This window comes from Muntiacus reevesi, chromosome 5 (assembly GCF_963930625.1).
Source record: "Muntiacus reevesi chromosome 5, mMunRee1.1, whole genome shotgun sequence".
Classification (NCBI taxonomy): domain Eukaryota; kingdom Metazoa; phylum Chordata; class Mammalia; order Artiodactyla; family Cervidae; genus Muntiacus; species Muntiacus reevesi.
The window spans coordinates 16,895,654-16,917,074 of NC_089253.1; the positions used below are offsets into that span (position 1 = coordinate 16,895,654).

At 46.3% G+C, this 21,421-nt stretch overlaps 1 protein-coding gene and 1 pseudogene across 1 annotated transcript in view; both read left to right on the forward strand.

The window, feature by feature from the left end:
* The window catches only part of TENM4 (teneurin transmembrane protein 4), a 257,467-nt gene that overhangs the window by 159,059 nt on the left and 76,987 nt on the right, over positions 1-21,421 (forward strand). Inside the window, exon 13 of the mRNA XM_065936475.1 lies at positions 18,204-18,323. Coding sequence (XP_065792547.1) covers positions 18,204-18,323 — 120 coding nt within the window. The remainder of the gene's footprint in view (positions 1-18,203; positions 18,324-21,421) is intronic.
* LOC136170179 (U2 spliceosomal RNA) lies at positions 2,504-2,580 on the forward strand (annotated as a pseudogene).

Sequence of the window (21,421 nt, forward strand, 5' to 3'; positions counted from 1 at the left end):
TATTCATCCCAAAGGAGACAGAGGATCATATTGTATAGGGAGGGTCAGATCCCATGGAGAGGAGAGAACGGGACAGAAGAGGAGAGAGGGACAGAACTGCCAAGCTCTGTCTGGTGACTGCTAATCAACACCTATTCTGCACTAGGCCTGTGAGAAGATATGCCTCTGACCGCCTTACACTGGGACTTCCAGTGCGTCCCATGCCTCGTTGGTCATTGAACCTCTAGTGCTGAGCAGAGGGGTTGTTGTTGAGTTGCTCAGTTGTGTCCAACTCTGTGACCCCATGGACCGCAGCATGCCAGGCTTCGCTGTCCTTCACTGTCTCCTGGAGTTTGCTCAAGTCATGTCCATTGAATCAGTTATGCCGTCCAACCATCTCATCCTCTGTCATCCCCTTCTCCTCCTGCCATCAGTCTTCCCCAGCATCAGATCTTTTCTAATGAATTGGCTCTTCGTATCAGGTAGCCAAAGTATTTGAGCTTCAGCAGGGGTTGGTATAGACTAAACCACGTTGAATGGTAGATGAGTCAGGGAGTCAGTCAACCAGCTACTGCTGAATGCCTGAACAGAGCAGAAAGTGTTTTGAAAGTTCAAAGGCAGGGGCATCCCTCCCAGTACAAATCCAGGTCCCTGAACTCCACAGCACAGGGTCTGTATCTGGCCCACCTTTGTGTCTCTAGCAGGAGCAGAGGGCCTAGCTCAGAGCAGGCAGCAGTGACTGGTTTTGCAAGTGAATGAGCAAACAAACAAATGAACTAACAAGTGAAGACTTCTGGCAGGATATGGCCTGTGGCCTGAGACAAAGATTTCAGTGAAGAGGGTTGACCATTGAAATGTTATTTATCCCACTTCAGGTCACAACAGCCCATTAGCACATCATGAAATCAATGTAGTCGGTCAAAACTATTTTTTAAAGAATAAAGAAGTAAATTTAAATAGAATGGGGAACAATGGTGTAGAAAGTATCAGTGGAGCACTCTGAAAGGATATGTATTTCGTGACACTTTGCTCTGTGTGTGTGTATGTGTATGTGTGTGTGCGTGCACGCCTGCATGTGTGTACTCTTGAATAAGCTATATTGCTTACTATGGGTCTCTGTTGAACGGAATTTTGAAATGCATTCTAGACTGAGGAACCAGTATGACTTTGCGTGATAATCAGGGAACGGAGAGAATTTTAATATGGCTGGAGCATAATTGTAAAGTGATAGTATTTTCCAAGTCAAAAGTCAAGAGACATGCTTCAGTGTTTGAAATCAAGAGAGTGTTAAGAAATCCGGGGTGAATGACCTGCTGTGCTAGAGGCCATGGAGGAAAAGGAATAACAAGATTTTGAGGCAAGAAGAGTCCTTTGGGGCAAGAACTGAGAAAGATCCACCCCTCAACGGTTCACAAACGAGACCAGGGCATTTCGCCTCAGGTAAAACTGCTACAAACAGAAGTAAAATAGCCTTGATACCACATAAACCTTCAGAATTCCTCTCAGACCCTTTAAAAAGGCACAAAATTGCCGCAAAGTTTAGAAGTAAGAGGTTAAAAGAGGAAGACATAATGGAAAGAAGGAAGGAAAGATCATGCATGCAATGTAATTTTTTGTCAGCCTTCTGCAGATCTGAAGCCATATGCAAGTGTCGGTGACAGAGCCGGTCCAGAAATGCATTTGCAGGCCACTCCTGCCCCCGCCCCCGCCCCAGGCCTCAGACGTCCCTCAGATAGCCCTCAGAGAGTCTGAGCAGTAGAGATCATCTAATGGAGTTCAAATAAACACCAGCTTCCTGACAGCTGGCCTCTGAGCGAATTTATTATTGAATTATACTCCTGCCTTTTCAGAACAAGCTGAGCTGACAGGCTACCCCATCAGTTTAAAAGGGAGGGGGGTGGGGGGCAGGGAGAAAGACAATGATAAATTACCCTGATGGCAGATGGAAGAAGGTAAAGATCCTGCTTCCTCCAAAATGTCAGCCATTATATATTATTCATGTTGGGTTTTAAAAAAAAAAAAAATCCATCCCCACATTGAAACGAGTGTTTATGATGATAAAGCAACTAGGTGAATTTAATTCAGGATGCAGGCAGCAACTTCTCACATCATCCTGATAAGCAGCTAACAACTCTTCCTCTGCCACTTGATCATCCCTTTATTGATTCCAAAACCGAATTACGATCTGTTTGCTTTGTAGCCTGAGCGTTTTCCTAGCTGTCCGTCACAGGAAGCATTAGCCGATGAAGTTGCGCCAAAGCAGGAGCCACATGGGGTTTAGGGGGAGAGGCTGTACATTCAAGTCCTTGGGCAAGTGAGAGCAAGCCACCGCGGGTGAGCGAGGCTCAGCGTCCTCATCTGGAACCCGGGGTTACTCATTCTCACCCTGCAGGTTGTGCGGAGGAGTAAATGAGAGAAAATTCCCAGGAAGCCCTGTAGCTGGTGCATGGCTCACGTTCAGTCATAGCATCGAATATTTACCAAGGATGTTCTATGTGTCAGGCGTTGTTTGAAATGCTTGGTGATCGCTTCTCGGCCTTTTGGCTAAGATCAAGTGTAGTATCTGAAATGCTTGGTGAGGTTCATGAGTGGAAACATCTTTGCATCTCCCCCGAAATCATGTGACTGAGGGAATTCGTCTTTTCCAGCTAGGAAGCTGAGGCACAGGGAAGGTAAGTAACCTGACACAGGACAGACAGCCTATGAGGCCAAGGCAAGTGGCTCTGGAGCCCACATGCCGAGCGTTTGTCCTCCTCGGCTAGGTCTTGCATGTTCCCACCTCCACATCTGCAGGCGGGAAATGTATACAAGGTGGGGCTGCTGCAGCTCTCCAACCCCAGCTGGCCCTTCCTCTCTGCTCCCACGCAGCACGGTCAAAGGCTACCGTGCGGCAGCTCTCCGTGCTCCTGAGTGTGGCCTCAGAGGCGGGGAGCGGGGCTTGAATTTGAGCCCCACCCCTTGCCAGCTGCGTGACCTCACTTTCCTCATCTGTCACATGAGGACAATAATTGGTACCTTGTGGGGATGTCTGAGGATTAAAGGAGGCATAAAACACTTATGTGTCAGAGCAAGTAAGCATTGGATGAGTGTTCATTGCCATTACCACTGACAGCAAGCGTTGGCATAGATACAGCCGATGTGAGCACTGGCAAGGACTTTTGTATTCATATAGGTTTCAGAGTCACTGCGAGAACTGGGAGGGAAATGACAGTCTTAGCCTGGAACGCTGATGTGGTTATATAACTGATGCACGAGTCTGAGCATTGCAGCAGGCGGGGTGAAGGGATCCTTGAGATCAACAGCCTTTGTGGTAGCAAAGGAACCTCTGAGGCCGGAGGAGACTCTTGCCTCACTGAGGTAGTAGCAGAGGCTGAGTCCTGGAGAACCGGAAGTCCTCGGTGAGCCTCTCAGGCAGTAACCCCTGTGTCTGTTGAGTCAGGGCTTGTGTGCATGCTAAATCACTTGAGTCGTGTCCAATTCTTTGAGACCCCATGGACTGTAGTCCTCTAGGCTCCTCTGTCCATGGGATTCTCCAGGCAAGAATACTGGAGTAGGTTGCCATGTCCTTCTCCAGGGGATCTTCCCAACCCAGGGACTGAACCCTCATCTCTTAACATTTCCTATACTGACAGGCAGGTTCTTTACCAGGAACTGTCTGCATTTCCATCCAGGACTCTAAGCTCCAAGCACAGAGAAGTTAAAATATTGGAGGGACATGTGTCACATTACTGATATTGCCCTCCCTGGAGAATACAGGGTCAGGACTTGACAGATGTCTCTGCAGTGAATCTGGTCAGCTCTCCAGTGCAGTCCTGGAGGCGTGGAGAGCTGACTGTTAGTGAACGCCACAGTGTGGGGCTGCGATGAGGAGATGCTATGAGGTTGGTTCTGTGAGATTCTAGGAAAAGCCTGGATGAACTTTCTGGCCAACCCGACACCTGAGGGCAGTGTTCTCGCAGAGGAGGGAGCTCTGCCTGCCCACCTCTCCCTTCTCCTCCTCCTCCTCCCACCCCCGCGGGGTCCTGTGACTCCCCCACTGCGGGTCTAGCCTGCATCATCTAGAACCAACCAAAGCTGAGGAGACTGACTTGGAGCAAGCCTAGCTGCCCAACCCCAAGTCCTCCTACTGTTCCTCTGCCTTTATGTGCCAGCTCTGTCCAAGGGGTTTCTGTCTTGTCCCAGAATCCCAACCTCGTTTCCTACCCCTGAGTTTCTGACGTAAGCAGCCTGGCAGCCCTGCTCAGCCCCCAATCCTCCCACCCCTGATGCCTCGAGTCTTGCTTCCCCTGGGCTGGCTCCCACCCCTGCCATGTCTGGGTCTGGAGCTCCTCCCTTGCTCTGTGTCAGAACCTGGGCCTTGTTCCCTGGTGCACGGGGCACTCACATCCAGCTGGCCGTGGGAGCCCCTCAGCATGGCCTGTGCCCTATTGGTCTTCCGCCCCGCCCCTGGAAGGACCGTTTTCTTGGAATGCCACCTGTGTGTGGTTCTGCGCCTCAGGTCCAGCTGAGCTGATTTCCGCAGCCCCTTCCCGTGTCTCTGCCCAGCCCCCATCCTACCCCAGGAAGTGGGTCTAATGTCCACTCTGTCGCAGTCCTTCCTTTCAGGGTAAAGTAGCAAAACCTCCCTTTTGTGGGGGAAGCAAGGCCTGTCCTGGAAGACAGGAAGACAGGACACGCAGTCCTGAAACAGCCTTGTCCACTGAGACTCAAGGCAGAGCTGCCTCCAGGTTTTCCAGAAACACAAGCCATCTCCTGAGGAGTCCTCTTAGAGGCAGGCTTCCAGCTGCATGGCCCAGGGAACGGGCTCTCTGGACACGCTCTCACCTTCCCTGACTCCAGGGGCACATGGCCGGTGTCTCTGAGTCGTGTCCCCTTGCCTGACCAGCCCTGTCACCCATCATCGGGACCCTTGCTCCTCCAAAGTGACCTCCAGTGACCCATGTCTCTCCATCCCGCCCATCCTCTGCCACAACCAGGGCTCACTTCTCTGGAAGAACAATGTCACAAACAGTCAAGGGCTCTGTTCTGTGCACCTTTGTGGGCCAGCAGGAACTGTTCCAGAGGATTCCTGTGGGGGGCGACTCAGCCCAAAGTATCAGCTTTCAACAGCCAGGTTGCCCCAGGCTTGAATGATCAGATCTGTGGCCTGGGAGCACAGGCTCCCTGAGTGTCTGAAGTAGCTCTTCAGCCACAGAAAGTTAGCAGATCACAGGACCATGTCTTCTGGGCGCTGCAGGAGGCAGGTCTAAAGGCCCAGAAGACACGCGTGGATGCAGGGCCATCTTGTCATTGGATGCCCTCAGGTGGGCTCAGAACATCACAGCAGACCTGTCCATGCCCCAACTTCAGTGCGTGATGAAGGGGGAACTTCGCCCATCTCTAGTGATCGTGTCCCTCACCTGTAAATGAGGGGCTTGGACCCATTCACCCAAAGGACTCTTCTCATTCAGAGTTAAATTCCTACTCATCTGAAGAAGTCTGTGGGTTTCCTCTTCCCTCTCCCCGGACATACTCAAAGTCCAAGAGGGAAAGCTTGTTCTGTCATGAACTGGAGTACTTCCCTATAACATTCAACCCACATACCCAGCAAGTGATCTGGGAGCCTCTGGTGGAGTCTGAACTGAGCCCAAGTCCAAGTGAAAGAACAGAGTCAGGGTACTTGGGCAGGGCCTGGCGCTGATGCTAACTATAGTGTGTTTGTCTGTCATACTAGAAAGACCTGGTGGGCAGCTCCTTTTTTTTTTTTTTTTTTTTACCCCATGCTAGCTTTACTTCTAGATACAAGGATTGTTTATAAAGTCAAATTGTATTCATTCCAGAAGGTGAGTTCCTCATGCATAGGGATTTTGTCTCATTTGTTGTTAGTAACTTAACTGTTTAGAATACAGTGGAAAGTGAAACAGAAACTACTGACCCTGCCTCTCTGTAGTTTTCATAAGCAAGTAAGGAAATGGATAAGTATCTTCCCATCACCCAGAACCGTGTATAGCACAAAGTAGGTGCTCCATTAAATTTCCAGTAACTGAACCCTATTCTCATTTACCTGGCCTTTGTCTGCTTCTCTTCCCCCAACCCAAACATCGGAGAAGGAAATGGCAGCCCACTCCAGTATTCTTGCCTGGGAAATCCCATGGACAGAGGAGCCTGGAGAGCTCCAATCCATGGGGTCGCAAAAGAGTCAAACAGGACTTAGCAACTAAACAACAAGAAAAACCCACATATATATTTTTCAATTTGGGATATGTGAAATAGCTATATTCATATTTCTCATAGATTTGTATTTCTCATATTTTTATATTATTCATATTTCATTTCAGTTTTTTCTTTCATTTATGTGATCTCCATTTATCTTTTTACTTAACTTTTAATGAATGCATACTAATAGACCTACTCCTGCACTAAGCACGGAGTTATAGAGATGAAAAGGACATAGTTCTTCCCCACAAAGTACTCGCAGTCTGGAGAAGATAAGGTGTTTGAACAGATGAATACACTTCAGTGGGATAAGTACATTGTGCTTTCTTCACGAAAGGAGGGAGTGGCTTCTTTGTCCTGGAAAGTCAAGAAGAGCTTTATTGAGAGGCAGGCCTTAAAGGACAGATTAGCAGGAAAGTGGAGAAGAGTCATTTGAGGCAAAGGAACCAACGTAGACAAAGTCAGGGAGGCAAGGAAGTGCTTGCCGAGACAGAGGTATGAGAAGTGATTTACCATGGCAGCGGCACTGGATGTGCTAACGAGTGTGCTGCTGCTGCTGAGTCGCTTCAGTCGTGTCTGACCCTGTGCGACCCCACAGGCGGCAGCCCACCAGGCTCCTCCGTCCCTGGGATTCTCCAGGCAAGAACACTGGAGTGGCTTGCCATTTCCTTCTCCCAATACTTGAAAGTGAAAAGTGAAAGTGAAGTGGCCTAGTGCTAAAGAGTGTGGATTTTATCAAATCAAGTTCTATTGGTTTGGGCCTAAGTTTATTGAAAGACATACATAGTAAACCTAGGAAGAGCATTGAAATAAGTTATGAAGAATGAAACACAGCTAGAAGTTAGCTGTTTGAAAAAAGTCTATTTATTTTTAGCTGCACTGAGTCTTCATTGCTGCACACAGGCTTTCTCTGGTTGCAGTGAGCGGGAGCTACTCTTTGTTGCCGTGTGAGGGCTTCTCATCGCAGTGGCTTCTTGTTGAGGAGCACAGGATCTAGGCTCATGGGCTTCATTAGTTGTGCTGCATGGGCTTAGTGGCCCGGCAGCAAGTGGGATCTTGCCAAACCAGGGATTGAACCCATGTCCACTGCATTGGCAGGCAGGTTCTTAACTACTGGACCACCAGGAAAGACCCACAGTTATTGCATATAGTAATATACAGCATAGTAGAGCTTATTTCATACAAAGAAAGCAAAGACACACACCGCTGTAACTCTAGTGATGTACCATGGTCCCAGGGTGGCTACCCAATGTGGTCCATGAAGTACAGAAGAAAATATTACAACATCTGTCCACATTTACTTATCTTTAAAAATAAGAATAAATGTTTCCTTGGATGGAACACTCGTTTTTCTCTGATTGGCTTGGTCCCAGTGTTAGCTGGTTATGTCTGAATCAGCACACAAGGTTTTCTGAGGCAGGTGAGGATCTACTCTTCACAGAGCTTTACTGGTTTATTCTTTTTTTTTTTTTTTGGTTTATTCTTATAAATAATAGAGCTTTACCATATAGTCAAAGCTATGGTTATTCCAGTTGTCGTGTGTGGATGTGAGAGTTGTACTATAAAGAAGGTTGACCGCCGAAGAATTGATGCTTTTGAACTGTGGTGTTGGAGAAGACTCTTGAGAGTCCCTTGGACTGTATAGAGATCAAACCAATGAATTCTAAAGGAAATAAACCCTAAATATTTATTGGAAGGACTGATGCTGAAGCTCCAATACTTCGGCCCCCTAATGCGAAGAGCTGAGTCATCAGAAAATTCGCTGATGCTGGGAAAGATTGAGGGCAGGAGGAGAAGGGGACAACAGAGGATGAGATGGTTGAATGGCATCACTGACTCAATGGACATGAGTTTGAGCAAGTTCTGAGAGATGGTGAAGGACAGGGAAGCCTGGCGTGCTGCAGTCCATGGGGTCACAAAGATTTGGACACCATTGAGCAACCAAACAACAGCAACAAAATTATACCATGATTGTGTTGTATATATGTGGTGTGTGTGTGTGTAAAACCAAACTTACATAAAAAATAGGGTCCAGTGACATAAAAGAATTTTGCAAATTAAGATACTAAGTGCAAATATTAAGTTGGTGCAGAGTAATTGCTGGTTTTGCATTTTTGAACTTTGCCATTTGATATTGGAATACATTCTTAAATGTGGTTATGTTATACATCATTTTAATGTACATTTCTTAGCTTTATGTTTTTTGCCAATGAATTATTACTCACTATTTATTTTATATGTATTTTAGACTATAGAAATGATGTTAGACAAAAGGCAAATTCAAGCAGTTTTCTTATTTGAGTTCAAAATGGGTCATCAGGCAGCAGAGACAATCCCCAACATCAGCAACACATTTGGCGCAGGAACTGCTAATGAACTTACAGTGCAGTGGTGGTTCAAGAAGTTTTACAAAGGAGACGAGAGCCTTGAAGATGAGTAGCATAGTAGCCGGCCATCAGGAGCTGACCGTGACCAACTGAGAGCAATGACCGAGGCTGATCCTCTTACACCTACGTGAGAAGTTGTCCAGGATCTCAACATCAACCATTCTGTAGTCATGCAGCATTCGAAGCAAACTGGAAAGGTGAAAAAACTCAATGAGTGAGTGCCTCATGAGCTGACCACAAATCAGAAAAATTGTCTTAAAGTGTCCTCTTATTCTACTTGACAGCAGACCATTTCTTGATCAGATTGTGACATGCGATGAAAAGTAGATTTTATATGATAACCAGTGATGATCAATGGTTCATCAAGTGGTTGGACCAAGAAGCAGCTCAAAAGCACTTGCCAAAGCCAAAGTTGCACCAGAAAATGGGTCATAGTCACTGTTTGGTGGTCTGCTGCCAGTCTGCTACACTACAGCTTTCTTAACCCTGGTGAAACCATTACATCTGAGAAGCATGCTCAGCAAATTGATGAGATACACCAAAAACTGCAATTCCTGCAGCCAGCGTTGGTCAAAAGAAAGGGCCCAGTTCTTCTCCACAACAATGCCCAGCTGCATGTCATACAACCAGTGCTTCAAATGGTGAATGAATTGGGCTACAAAGTTTTGCCTCATAGCCCATATTCAGGTGACTTCTCACCAACTGACTACCACTTAGTCAAGCATCTCAACAACTTTTTGCACAGAAAATGCTTCCACAACCAGCAGGATGTAGAAAATCATTTCCAAGAGTTCATTGAATCCCGAAGCACAGATTTTTATGCTACAAAAATAAGTAAACTTATTTCTCGTTGGCAAAAATGTATTGATTGTAATGGTTCCTGTTTTGATGAAAAAAGATGTGTTTGAGCCTAGTGCTTTGGCTTCCCAGGTAAAGAGTCTGCCTGCAATGTGGGAGACCCAGGTTCAATCCCTGGGTCAGGAAGATCCCCTAAAGAAGGAAATGGCAACCCACTCCCATATTCTTGCCTGGAGAATCCCCGTAGACAGAGGAACCTAGTGGGATACAGTTCATGGGGTTGCAAAGAGTCAGACACAACTGAGTGACTTCACTTTCACTTTTGAACCTAGTTATCATAGTTGAAAATTCACAATCCAAAACCACTATTACTCTTGCACCAACCTAATACCAGCTGACAGTCAAATGGCAGAGTTGATATTTCTATTCCTGGTACAAAGTCTGCCTCAGCTCCACTACGAAGGATCATTAAAAACAGGAATGATCATTCTCATTAGATCTAACAAAAAGGGAAGCAGAAGACTCAAAATTATCAAAACTAGTTGAAATATTCATTTTTGTGCATTAAACCTTGCACCAAGCACATATTATGCTTTCCAGTATTAGCTGATGATGGTAGCACGTGTGTACAGCTTATTAATATAGATATATCCATGGAGCCTGCACAAAATGTTTACAGAAAAGGTGTGTGATCAAAAAGGGCTTTCAGAGCCCTGCTCTGATGGTGTGAACTCTGATTTTTTAGGCAGCTAAAACAAATTAAGATCCTCAGTTGTTTAGTTGCATATCTGTGTCAGGTGGTAAGTAGCCTAAGAGGTGAAGTAACTTTCCTGAGTCCTCTTGGATAGTAAATGAAATATTTTCTTTAATGTACTTTTTATTTTTTGGCCGTACCACATGATATGTGGAATCTTAGTTCCCCAACCAGGGATTGAACCCACACACCCTGCCTTGGAAGCACAGAGTCCTAACTACTGGACCACCAGAGAAATCCCATAAATGAAGTCTTGAATTTGAATCCTGGCTCTTCAGCCACTCTTGTGAGAATGGGCCAGTCCATCCCCTGCCTAGACTTTATTTCCTCACTTCTGCAATGAGAAGTGCGAAGGAGATGATCAGGGTGGTGTCTTCTCGCATGTCACGACTAGGTGGAAGACATCAGGCTAGAAAAGCTGGTTGAAGAAATGGAAGCAAAACCCCAGGATGGAAAGGTCAGAAGAGAAAACTGCAGAGCAGCCCACGTGGCCAGGCTGGAAAGAAGTCGCAGAGGCTGCCGGGTGGACAGGGTCAGGCTTTGACTGGGAACCCCCTTGATGGAGGTCATATGAGCCTCCATATATGAGGTGGGGCTTCTCATTTGGGCCCACAGAAGGTTCTTACAGGACTTCCCTGGTGGCCCAGACAGTAAAGAATCCACCTGCAATGCAGGAGATTCAGATTCAGTTCTCGGGTTGGGAAGATCTCCTGGAGGGGAGGGCATGGCAACCTGGTACACTATTCTTGCCTGGAGAATCCCCACAGAGGAGCCTTCAGTCCATGGGGTCGCAAAAGAGTCAGACATGACTGAGCAACTAACACACTTTTTTTTTCAAGGTTCTTACAAGAGGGTAGATGAAGTGTAGTAGGTGCTGGAGAGATCCCCCGTCAGTCAGCATGAGTTAGGAGAAAACAGTTTAAAGGGTTGATACAAGTCAAGCATATAAATCTGTGTAAAGTAGGTAATGCAGAGGAGTGATTTGCATAACCAACAGTGGCAGACGGTAGCAAACGCTCCACAGCAGAGAAAAGGCCAGAGTTGTCTTTGCACCTTGATAGATCCCAAAGGATGATTCCACTTTTCCTGGATACCAGCTTCATTAGCTGTTTCCATTTAATAACAGCAACAACAACAACAAAAATTCAAGCTGCAGTTTTCCTTTGCTTTTGTCTGTCTTCTTGTATAATACACACTGAATAAGAAATCTAACTGAATTTCCAACATTCTTTTTTTTTAATTTTGCAAAATTTTAAGTGTACAGAAGAGTAGTAGGGCTGCAGGCAGAAGTGGGCAGATCCTCTCAGGGAGGGAACCAAGGCTTGGGATGCAGCTAGCTTGTGACCACCTTAGAAGCCCAGCTTCAGCAGCCCTCTGTGCCCTAGCCATATCGCTGTCAAGGTCACGTAGCTCAGAGTTCTTTGGTATCTCCCTCACCTTCAATTACAGAAACACGTCAGTTCTTTATTCATTCAGTAAATAATTTATCAAGAACTTAACTCTGCTCCATGCATTCAAATTCCAGGGCAAACCCCTGTGTTGGCAGAGGCTTTCTTTTGCCCACTCAGAAATGAGCATCACCCGTGCTTGGTGCTGGCAGTCCAACAGTGGGGGGGCTGTGGTCCCTGTCTTCAAGGAGCTCGTGATCTTCTGGGAGATCACAAGATTGCCCGATACCCTGACAACACTCAGAGTCTTTGCAGAGACAGCCCGGGAGTGCAAGTGCTGGGGTACCACTCCAGGTGGGGTCTGAGGATGAGCAGGTGGTTTTCAGGTGAAGAGAATGGGTGGAAGGTTCCATGTAGGGGGAAAATTTTAGAAATAAGTGTAATCATTGTATGAGCTCCATGAGGATTCTGAAGCCATGTGTAGTAGGGCTGCTTGAGCTGGATTGAGTAGCACCAGATTAAAGCCATCATACATGCCACTTTACATCCAGCTGGGAAAAACTTCAGCCTGCATGAACAGATGGGAGAATGGAGGTCCAGAGAGATCAGGTGTACTGTGGGGTCATGCTAGAGTCAGAGCTGAGATCTGACCCCTTGCCCAGGGCTCTTTCACTACAGCCCTCCACTTCTCCCCGATGGGCAGCTCGGATGAGTTTTGTACTTGCTTGGTTCTGTTTCACAGTGGTGTTGTCTCTCCAACACTTCCCTCTCATGATCCAAACCTGGCGACTGTCCCTGGGAAGCAGTCAGGCAGATCTTCCCCATCGCTGGCATCAGCCAGGGCACCTCAATTGGGTCCAGAGTGTATGGTTGGGCCAATGCCAGAGTGTTTGACACCCCCCCACCCTTGGCCTGGCACGAGCGCTTCTTCCTGGCAGAGTTCACCCAGCCTAATTGCTTGTTTTGTATCCCAGCTGCCTGACATATGCCAAACCCATGTGTTGACTCACTGGTGTCAGACAACTATACTCAGACATTTCAAATTGGCATTAGTGAGCTCCAGCCAGCAACTGGGGACTATAATCCATGTATTTCTATAACCCCAGCACCTAACACAGTGCCTAGCTTTGAGTAGATGCCTTGTGTTCTAAATTATGTGAATTTCAGTGAGTGCAGGTGAATAACACAGTAGAAAGAAGAAGGACCTGGAAGTACTAGGAGACCTAGCTTTGAGCCCGCTGAGTTCTTTGTTGTATGACCTTGAGCAAGTCTGCTCTCTCTGAACTTCAGTTACTTGATCATTTCTCACCTAATAAGCCCTCAAGGAGAATATCGGATGCTTACCCAGCCCTCGGAGATGGAAGCACGTCGGATAGCTGTGCAAATGTGAATAGTATCACTGGATGACAGCCACATCGTGGAGACATACTTGGAAGGTTTAGAGCAGCCTAGCAGAGGGGTGATTAATTGTGCCAGGAAGAGTTGGCAACAGCCTCACTGAAGTGATGACAGCTTAGATGGGACCCCACGAATGAGTGGAAAATAACCCCGTTATGCCAAGACAGTGACCACGGAAAAGCAAAATACGTCAGCTCTAGGACTGATGGAAAGAGGACCATATGAGCCAGCCAAGAAGCCAAGTTGTTGGCAGTGATTTTCACCCTGCATTAGTGATTTCTCGCCAAGGCGAACTTCCATTATGGAATTTCACAGTCAGAGCAGCACCTATTTCTGAGATGCACTGATCCTTAGTATGAGGGTCCGTCTTCCAGCAGTGGATGAAGCTGGCTCATACCAGTTCACGGGGACTGTTTATTAAGTGTTTACGAATTCTGCAAGCTAGTTGTTAAGCGCAATAATTATTTTAAAAACTACATAACATCACAAATTATATTAAAAGCCAAGGTAATAAATAATCAAAACTTACCACCTCCTAGTTATTTCACTGTTTCGTCACCATCTTTGTTCTAGAGTTTACTTAGGTCTCTTGTGTCTCTGTGATGGAAATACTGCTATCTCATGGTGTCCTGTTCGCCATCTCTTCCCAACTCTGAATATGGTGGCATCTCATAGGTAGTATGGAATCGGCTAGGGTGGAAGTCTTTACACCACAGAAATAGGCAAATGCCACAAGTTAAAGCCACTTTTCTTTGGAAAGCCAGTTGTTAAACATTCGCCACTGACCCACTGGTGGTATCCGATAAATACCTGGGTGAAGAAAGAAAGCGTTTGGGAGCCCAACACTCACATCTCTCCAGACCTCCCTAGACAAAAACACGTGGCAGGAGGTGCATGTCGAAGAACCATCCATGGAGCAGACTCCCCCAGCCTCCGTTGTTCCATGGAAGACTTTATGTTGAACTGGGCTTTTCTTGACAACTGAAAGTCACGGTCAAATGGAAGGAGGATGGAAGTGTTTTTCTCCAGGACTCAATTTCTGAGCCAAACGCCTGTTTCGGCAGGAGGCCTCTGTGGCCCGCTGGGGTACAGGGAGTCAACTTAATCTTCTCCAGAATCCAAGGCAATCCACAGGAGCCCAGGCTGAAATTGCATCTGCTCGGGCTTGCCGAGGTGGAGGTGACGTGCTGGCCAAATGGTGCTGATTTCATGTTGCCCAATTATCAGGAGATCCCTGAAGGGAGATAAATCAGAGGCGGCCAGCCTGCCTGTGGATGAGGGGCAGCAGCCAGGGCAGCCCCCCAAAGGAAACCATCCCCAGAGGGCTGGTTATTGTCCAGACAGACTCAGAAGGCACATATGTCAGGGGGAGGCTGGAGAGGAGCCAGCACCGGGAGATGCGATCTGCTAGTAATTCTCTAGAAGGACAGAGTTCCAGCAAATAAGAAATCCAATTTTCCTCCATTAGAGAAAGCATCTCTCAGTACTGGCTGAATACAATTGAAGGAATAAATCTTTCCCATTAGCGGAGAGATAATTTTAGCTAAATATACTGGGAGACCTTCAGAACAGGACAGAGAGTCTTTGCCTGAGCCTCACCTGTTTAACTTGCTTACCATGTAATTACATTTAGACCAAGGGCCTCAGAAGGAAACCACTGACTGAATTAACATTAACCAGATTGTGGGGCGGGGGGGGCGGGCGCAGGAAGGGGAGTGGGCCGGGTGGGGATGAGGCGCTCAGTGCATTGTGGGTAATCATCCCTGCCTTCAGAAAGGATAAGCTCACACTATCGAGCCCAGCTGCTTACAAGCCTGGTGTTAATTGCTTTTCTCATCAAACAGAGAAAAGTTTATCACTCCAGGAAGCTAGAGATGTTGGTACCTAATAAAGCAGAGGCAGAGTTTGAGATCTTTCTTTTTTAGGCCTCTTTACTAGCTCTTTCCCAGGCCAGAAAAAAGCCTTCCCAACTGAGGTGAATGGAGAAGGTGGTCTGGACATCCGCACCTACATCTCTGCCTAAGATTTGTCTTGTCCGCAAGGGCTGTCTCCCCAGCACCCTGATCACGTAGGACCTTGACACCAGTGAGCATCTCCACATCCACCCATTGGCAGTAGTGTGCAGACTGGTGTAGAGTTGGATCCAGAGCTGAGGCCTGGACTTCAGGGCTGGCTCTGCACCTACCTCCCTGTGTGGATGGAGCAAACACCATGACGTCTGTGGACCAAGTTTCCTCCTCTTCCGCTAGCTCAGTGATTTTCTTTCTTTTTCTTTTTTTTTTATTAGTTGGAGGCTAATTACTTTACAATATTGTAGTGGTTCTTGCCATACATTGACATGAATCAGCCATGGATTTACATGTGTTCCCCATTGCGATCCCCCCTCCCACCTCCCTCCCCATCCCATCCCTCTGGGTCTTCCCAGTGCACCGGCCCTGAGCACTTGTCTGTGAGTTTCAAACTAGCTTTCCTCTGGCTTCTCCAAACAGTAAGACTCCACAGAATTGCCTTCAGGACCATCCCAAGTGGAAGAGGTGGCCCCACCCCTGCTTCATCTGGAGATTTTGTTTTTAGTGGTTTTCCACTTGGGGATCCTTATAAAACATCATCTGCTAAGAAGATACTGTTTCTGAAATATTTGAAAAACATCATTCTAGATGATCTATGATTGTTCCACTTATTTGCTCAGTTCACTGTTTATGTTTGTTTAAACAATCACCTCCTTGAAGAGGGACATGGCAACCCACTCCAGTGTTCTGGCCTGGAGACTCCCATGGACAGAGGAGCCTGGTGGGCTACAGTCCATGGGGTCGCAAAGACTCAGACATGACTGAAGCGACTTAGCACACACGGAAACAATCACCTAGTACTAGTTAGGCATTTCCAGTTGCTCTAGAGAGAGAGAAAAAAAGTAGACCTTGACCGTGGTCTTAAAGAGCTGGTGATCTAGTGGAGAGGAGAAACGTGTACTGTGTGGTAAGACATCAAGGGGTTTATACCTGGTTTCAGAAGAGACTGTGACTGGTTCTAATTAGGGGCATCAAGAAAGGCTTCAGGGAAGAGGTGCTGTTTGAAGCTGGGTCTTTAGGATGAGAATGTGGGGAGAGGTTTGCAGGATAATGACATCTGAGGAAGATGGAGGAACATCGCAGATACACAGAGGCTTTAAACATTTGTCTGACAAGTCTATGGCTTGTTGCCTGGAATATAGAAGGAGAGCAGGGAGGTGGTGTTGGGAGGAGGTGCCAGGTTCCAGAACCCGCTCCGAAGGGACCTCAGCGTTTGCCCTTCTCCTGTCTCCTGAGCCAGGTGAGAGGAAGTGCCCTCCATCCTGGTCACTTTCTTCAGTGTCTGCTTCCAGTGAGACTATTGTGCCAGTAATAACCGCTACCATGTATGGAGTTACTCTGAACATGGATGAAAAACAGAGACTCAAAGAGCTGTGACCAAGCTGTGACCAAGTCACATGAGTCCAAATTCACATGCATAACTATACTGTAGGGTTTCTCTGGTGGCTCAGGTGGTGAAAGAATCTGCCTGCAATGTGGGAGACCCAGGTTCGATCCCTGGGTCGGGGAGATCCCCTGGAGAAGGAAATGGTAACCCACTCCGATATTCTTACCTGGAAAAGCCCTTGCACAGAGGAGTCTGGCAGGCTACAGTCCATGGGGTCACAAACAGTTGGACACGACTGAGCAATAATGCAACACAGACAACTATACTGTACGGTCCGCTTGGATCAGTTTCATCTCCTTACAGCGTTGTACAGTATCTGTAGAAGATAACCTCTAAGTGAGATATCTGAAAATTTTTCTCAATAATAATTCTTTAGAGAACAGTTTGATGACTTAGTAGGTTAGTTCGAAAGTAGTTGTGGTTTTACATTGTTGAACTTTGCCGTTTGATATTGGGAATACATTCTGAAATAAATGTGGTTTGTTATACATCATTTTAATGCATCTTCCTCACTTTACGTATTTTGCTAGTGACTTATTAGTTGTTGCTTATTTTTACTTATTTTATACTGTAGAAATGATTTTAGACAAAAAGTAAATTGATGCAAATTTTTTTATTCGAGTTCAAAATGGGTCATAAAGCAGCAGAGACAGCTCACAACACCAATCATGAATTTGGCCCAGGAACTGCTAACAAATGTACAGGGCAGTGGTGGTTCAAAAAGTTTTGCAAAGGAGACAAGTGCCTTGAAGATGAGCACAGGGGTCAGCCATTAGAAGTTGACAATGACTAGTTGAGAGCATCATCAAACCTGATCCTCTTACAACTACGCGAGAAGTTGCCAAAGAACTCAACATTGACCATTCTATGGTCATTCAGCATTGGAAGCAAATTGGAAAGATGAAAAAGCTCCATCAGTGGGTGCCTCAAGAGCTGACTGAAAATTTTTTAAAAATTGTTGTTTTGAAGTGTCATCTTCTTTTATTCTACACAACAGTGAACCATCTCTCAATCAGATTGTGATGTGCAATGAAAAGTGGATTTTATACAACAACCAGTGATGACCAGCTCAGTAATTAGACCAAGAAGAAGCTTCAAAGCATTTCCCAAAGCCAAATTTATACCAATAAAAAAAAAAGTCATGGTCACGGTTTGGTGGTCTGCTGCTGGTTTGTCTGCTTCACTAGAGCTTTCTGAACCCCAACAAAACCATTACATCTGAGAAGCATGCTCCGTGAACCAATGAGATGCACTGAAAACTGCAATGCCTGCATCCGGCACTGATCAATAAAAAGACCCAATTCTCCATGGTAACACCTGACTACACGTTGCACAACTATCATTTCAAAAGTTGAATATATTGGGCTATGAAGTTTTGTATCATCCACCATATTCTCCAGATCTGTCACCAACCAACTATCACTTCTTCAGGCATCTTGACAACTTTTTGCAGGGAAAACAATTCCGCAATCAGTAGGAGACAGAAAATGCTTTCCAATATTTCATCGAATCCCAAAGCACAGATTTTTACATTACAGGAATAAACAAACTTATTTCTCATTAGCAAAAATGTGTTCATTGTAATGGTTCCTATTTTGATTAATAAAGATGTATTTGAACCTAGTTATAATGATTTAAAATTCACAGTCAGAAGCCACATTAACTTTTGTACTAATCTAAAAAGATTGAGGCAGTAAATTAAAAAAAAGTAGTGCTCATCCTGAGTGGATACCATGAGCCCCTGGGTGCCGAGATATATCTGAGTGACCTGCCTTCTGTCTTCTTACCTGCTAGCCAGGGTTCTAGCATCATAAGTAGGTCATATTATTCTCTCTCTTCTACCCACAGGCATGCATGTGTCATTCGTGGTCAAGTCATGACATCGGATGGGACCCCACTGGTTGGTGTGAATATCAGTTTTGTCAATAACCCTCTCTTCGGATACACGATCAGCAGGCAGGATGGCAGGTAAGAGGACTTTTGGCAGCCAGAGCTAGTAAAGACCCTGTACTCATGGTCTTGCCAAGGTAGCTGCTGCTGGAATGATATCGTGCAGAGAGGATGGGAGCTGGAGTCAGAGAACCTGCATCCATGTGCCCAACCCTGCAACTCACTCACTGTGAGTGAGGTCTTGTAGCTGACTCTGTCCTGAGTCACCTTGGCTCTAAATTAAGCAGTTTTTTTCTTATTTGGTTCTCAGAGTAAGCACTAGGTACCTTATATATATTTTCCTGTTTCATAGCTTATGATATAAAATACTGTCACATGGACCATTTTCTACAGACCAGACAGCTCCTAAAGTCAACATTCCTGTGTCCGTGTGCAACCACCTAGGTCTGTGGAAGCCGCTGATTGATAACTGAACTCTGACCTTCAGATCCCTGGGAGGACCTTTAGTTTACCAGCCTGAATGAAGTCAAGTCTCTCTGATCACTCTAGCTCCCCCATTTGCTGGCCATGTGTTCTTGGACCCATCTCCAAGCCTTTCTTGGCCTCACGTTCTTCATCTGTTAAATGGTCCCTGATATTATCATTTTTAAGTAGCAGCAGTAAGTATTCAATTCTTTGATAGACAAACGCCATGCACATACTCAGTGTTTAATAAGTTTTAGTTCCCTGCCCCACTCTGGTTCACCTTGTGTCTTCAGGGTCTAACACATAGTAAGTATACAGTAAATATTAGCTATTTATTAAAATTACAAATGAAGAAGGTGATGATTCCAGTGCAAGCCATAAGACTATTTCAGAGAGAAGGGGAGGGAAAGGAGGAAAGTGGGATATTTAGGCTGTCAGTGGTGACAAGTCCTCTATTTTTAATAAAATCAGGTGGTGGCAGTCCATCTGGCTAAGTGTGGGCCCATAAGTTTGATTTTCACTCTGTGTTGGAAATTGTGCTCCAGCCTGATTGATTTTAGCGCCTCTTTAATCCAATCTCAGATGTGAATGTGTCCTGGCCGGGGTGATAATGAAGTAGAGGCTCATCTGTTTGTAGACATGTGTGCCTCTTAGATGGGACTGGCATGCTCGGCATGGGGAGCCCACTCCCCCCTCCTCCCCCTCCCTGTGAATGGAAGAGGTTGGCGGCCAGTCCCCAGGGGCCATCTTCCCCAGGCCAGGCCACCGATCCCCGGAAGCACCTCAGCGTAGACTTGCGCTATAGCACAGAGAAGTCTCCTCCCTCCTGGTGTTTCTACCACCTTCTGCCTTTGGGCTGCCTGCTTTATGGAAATGGCAGATGTGAGCACTGTAGGCAACAGGTATCCTGACCACAGTATCACCTGCTGTGAAGCAGTCCTCAGAAAGGAGTCATGGGGACTGCTTTTTTTGGCCATAAAACTTGTCCAGGAAACTTCCCAGGTGGTCTAGTGGTTAAGACTCCGTGCTTCCACTGCAGGGGGCAGGAGTTCAATCCCTGGTCAGGGAACTAAGATCCTGTATACTGCACAGCATGGCCAAAACTTCTTTTTTTTCTTTAATTAAAAAAAAAAAAAACAAACTCGTGCATCATTCTTGTGAGATGGCAAATCATCCATCCTCGGTGCACCGTGCTTGGTTAGGACGGGTCCATAAGGCACACCGGAGTCCACTAAGTTCGGTGGGCCTGGGGCAGTCCCCACTTAGCACCTCCAGGCTTTGATTCCTCCTGCTGTGCTGTCCCTGCAATCTCTACATGAGAGCGTGGTGGTCCTGGGTGGTGTCAGTCATATTTCCTGCACCAGCCAACGAAATCACACCAGAGTAGCCAGACTCTGCCATAACCTAGAGCTTGAGTTTCAGAACAGTTCTTACCAGTGCATTTAGGGGGCTTACACTTTCTTCCCATCTCAGACACTACATAATGTATGGGAAAGTCATTACTTATTCTCTTAGCGCTATCTATTCTCTGAAGAGCCCTGTTTGTTATATGTGAATGGGGAGCATCTTGCCAATTTCCCTCCCCTTTGTCCCTGACTCACCTCCTCTGTTACCTCTCACACCCAGGAGAAACTGAAAGGCTGGAGACACAGCCTGGAGATGATAATATATGCAAGTCCATGGACCAGGTCCAATTCATCTTTGTATGCCTCACTTTTGCTGCAGGCACTTTGCCTTTACCCAGATCCCCACCCCCCTCACACTTACACACACACACCCTCACACTTCACACACACACACACACACCCCATGCTGAAATGCCAGACCTCAAGTCATAAGAAGATTTCACAAACAGAAAACAGTAGCAGGGAAGCTAGCCAAACAGATCATTAGAAAGATGGAAAATAGAAGTCATGAAGAAAAATTTTAGAAGAATTAGCAGACAAGAGAGGCAGCTCAGACTCACTGAAGCACAAAGCCCAGGGAATGGAGCCCAGCGCTTTCCTCATCCATTATCTCATCTATCTGATTAATAACTCAGCCAAGTAACAAAGATCACCAACTTCATCTCAGACGAGGAGATTGAGGCTCAGACAGGTGATGTAAGTCTCTTACGGGCTAAGCAGCAGTGCTGTGACCGGCCGTCACTAAGTTTGGGCTTCATATGAGAAGCAGGCCTTCTCTTTGAGGTCAGAATCACACCCGTGTCCGCAGCAAGGTTTCCCTTCAGATGAGTGGGACTGGCTCTTGGCAGCAGCCACCCCCAGCTGGCTCATGGCCTTGAGAAAGTGTCTTTTCATTTTCTCTTCTCTCCCCCCCACACACTCATCCTCCTGTGAAGGGAGCTTGTAAGTCAGGCCACAGTTCTGCTTGACAGTTAAAAATGTTCCGTCATGCTCTTCACCTGGAACCACAACATTGTTAATCGGCTGTACCCCAATACAAAATGTTCTTGGTGTTAAAAGAAAATGTCCTGTCAAAGTACAAATGCTGTCATTTCTGTGACAGAAAACTTGTTCCCTGGCTGTTTTCCCCAAACAAAGCCAACACCTAAACTCGTAGCTGAAAATAAACACCTTCCCTGGGTTTTCTCTGTCATTATGTATTGAAGGATGGGGGTACCCAACTTCCTCTACACAGGGTTTACAGAACCCAAAGGGGCTCAGTGAAGAGCAGGCAAAGCAGATAAAAAGCTTCAGCATAACACAGAA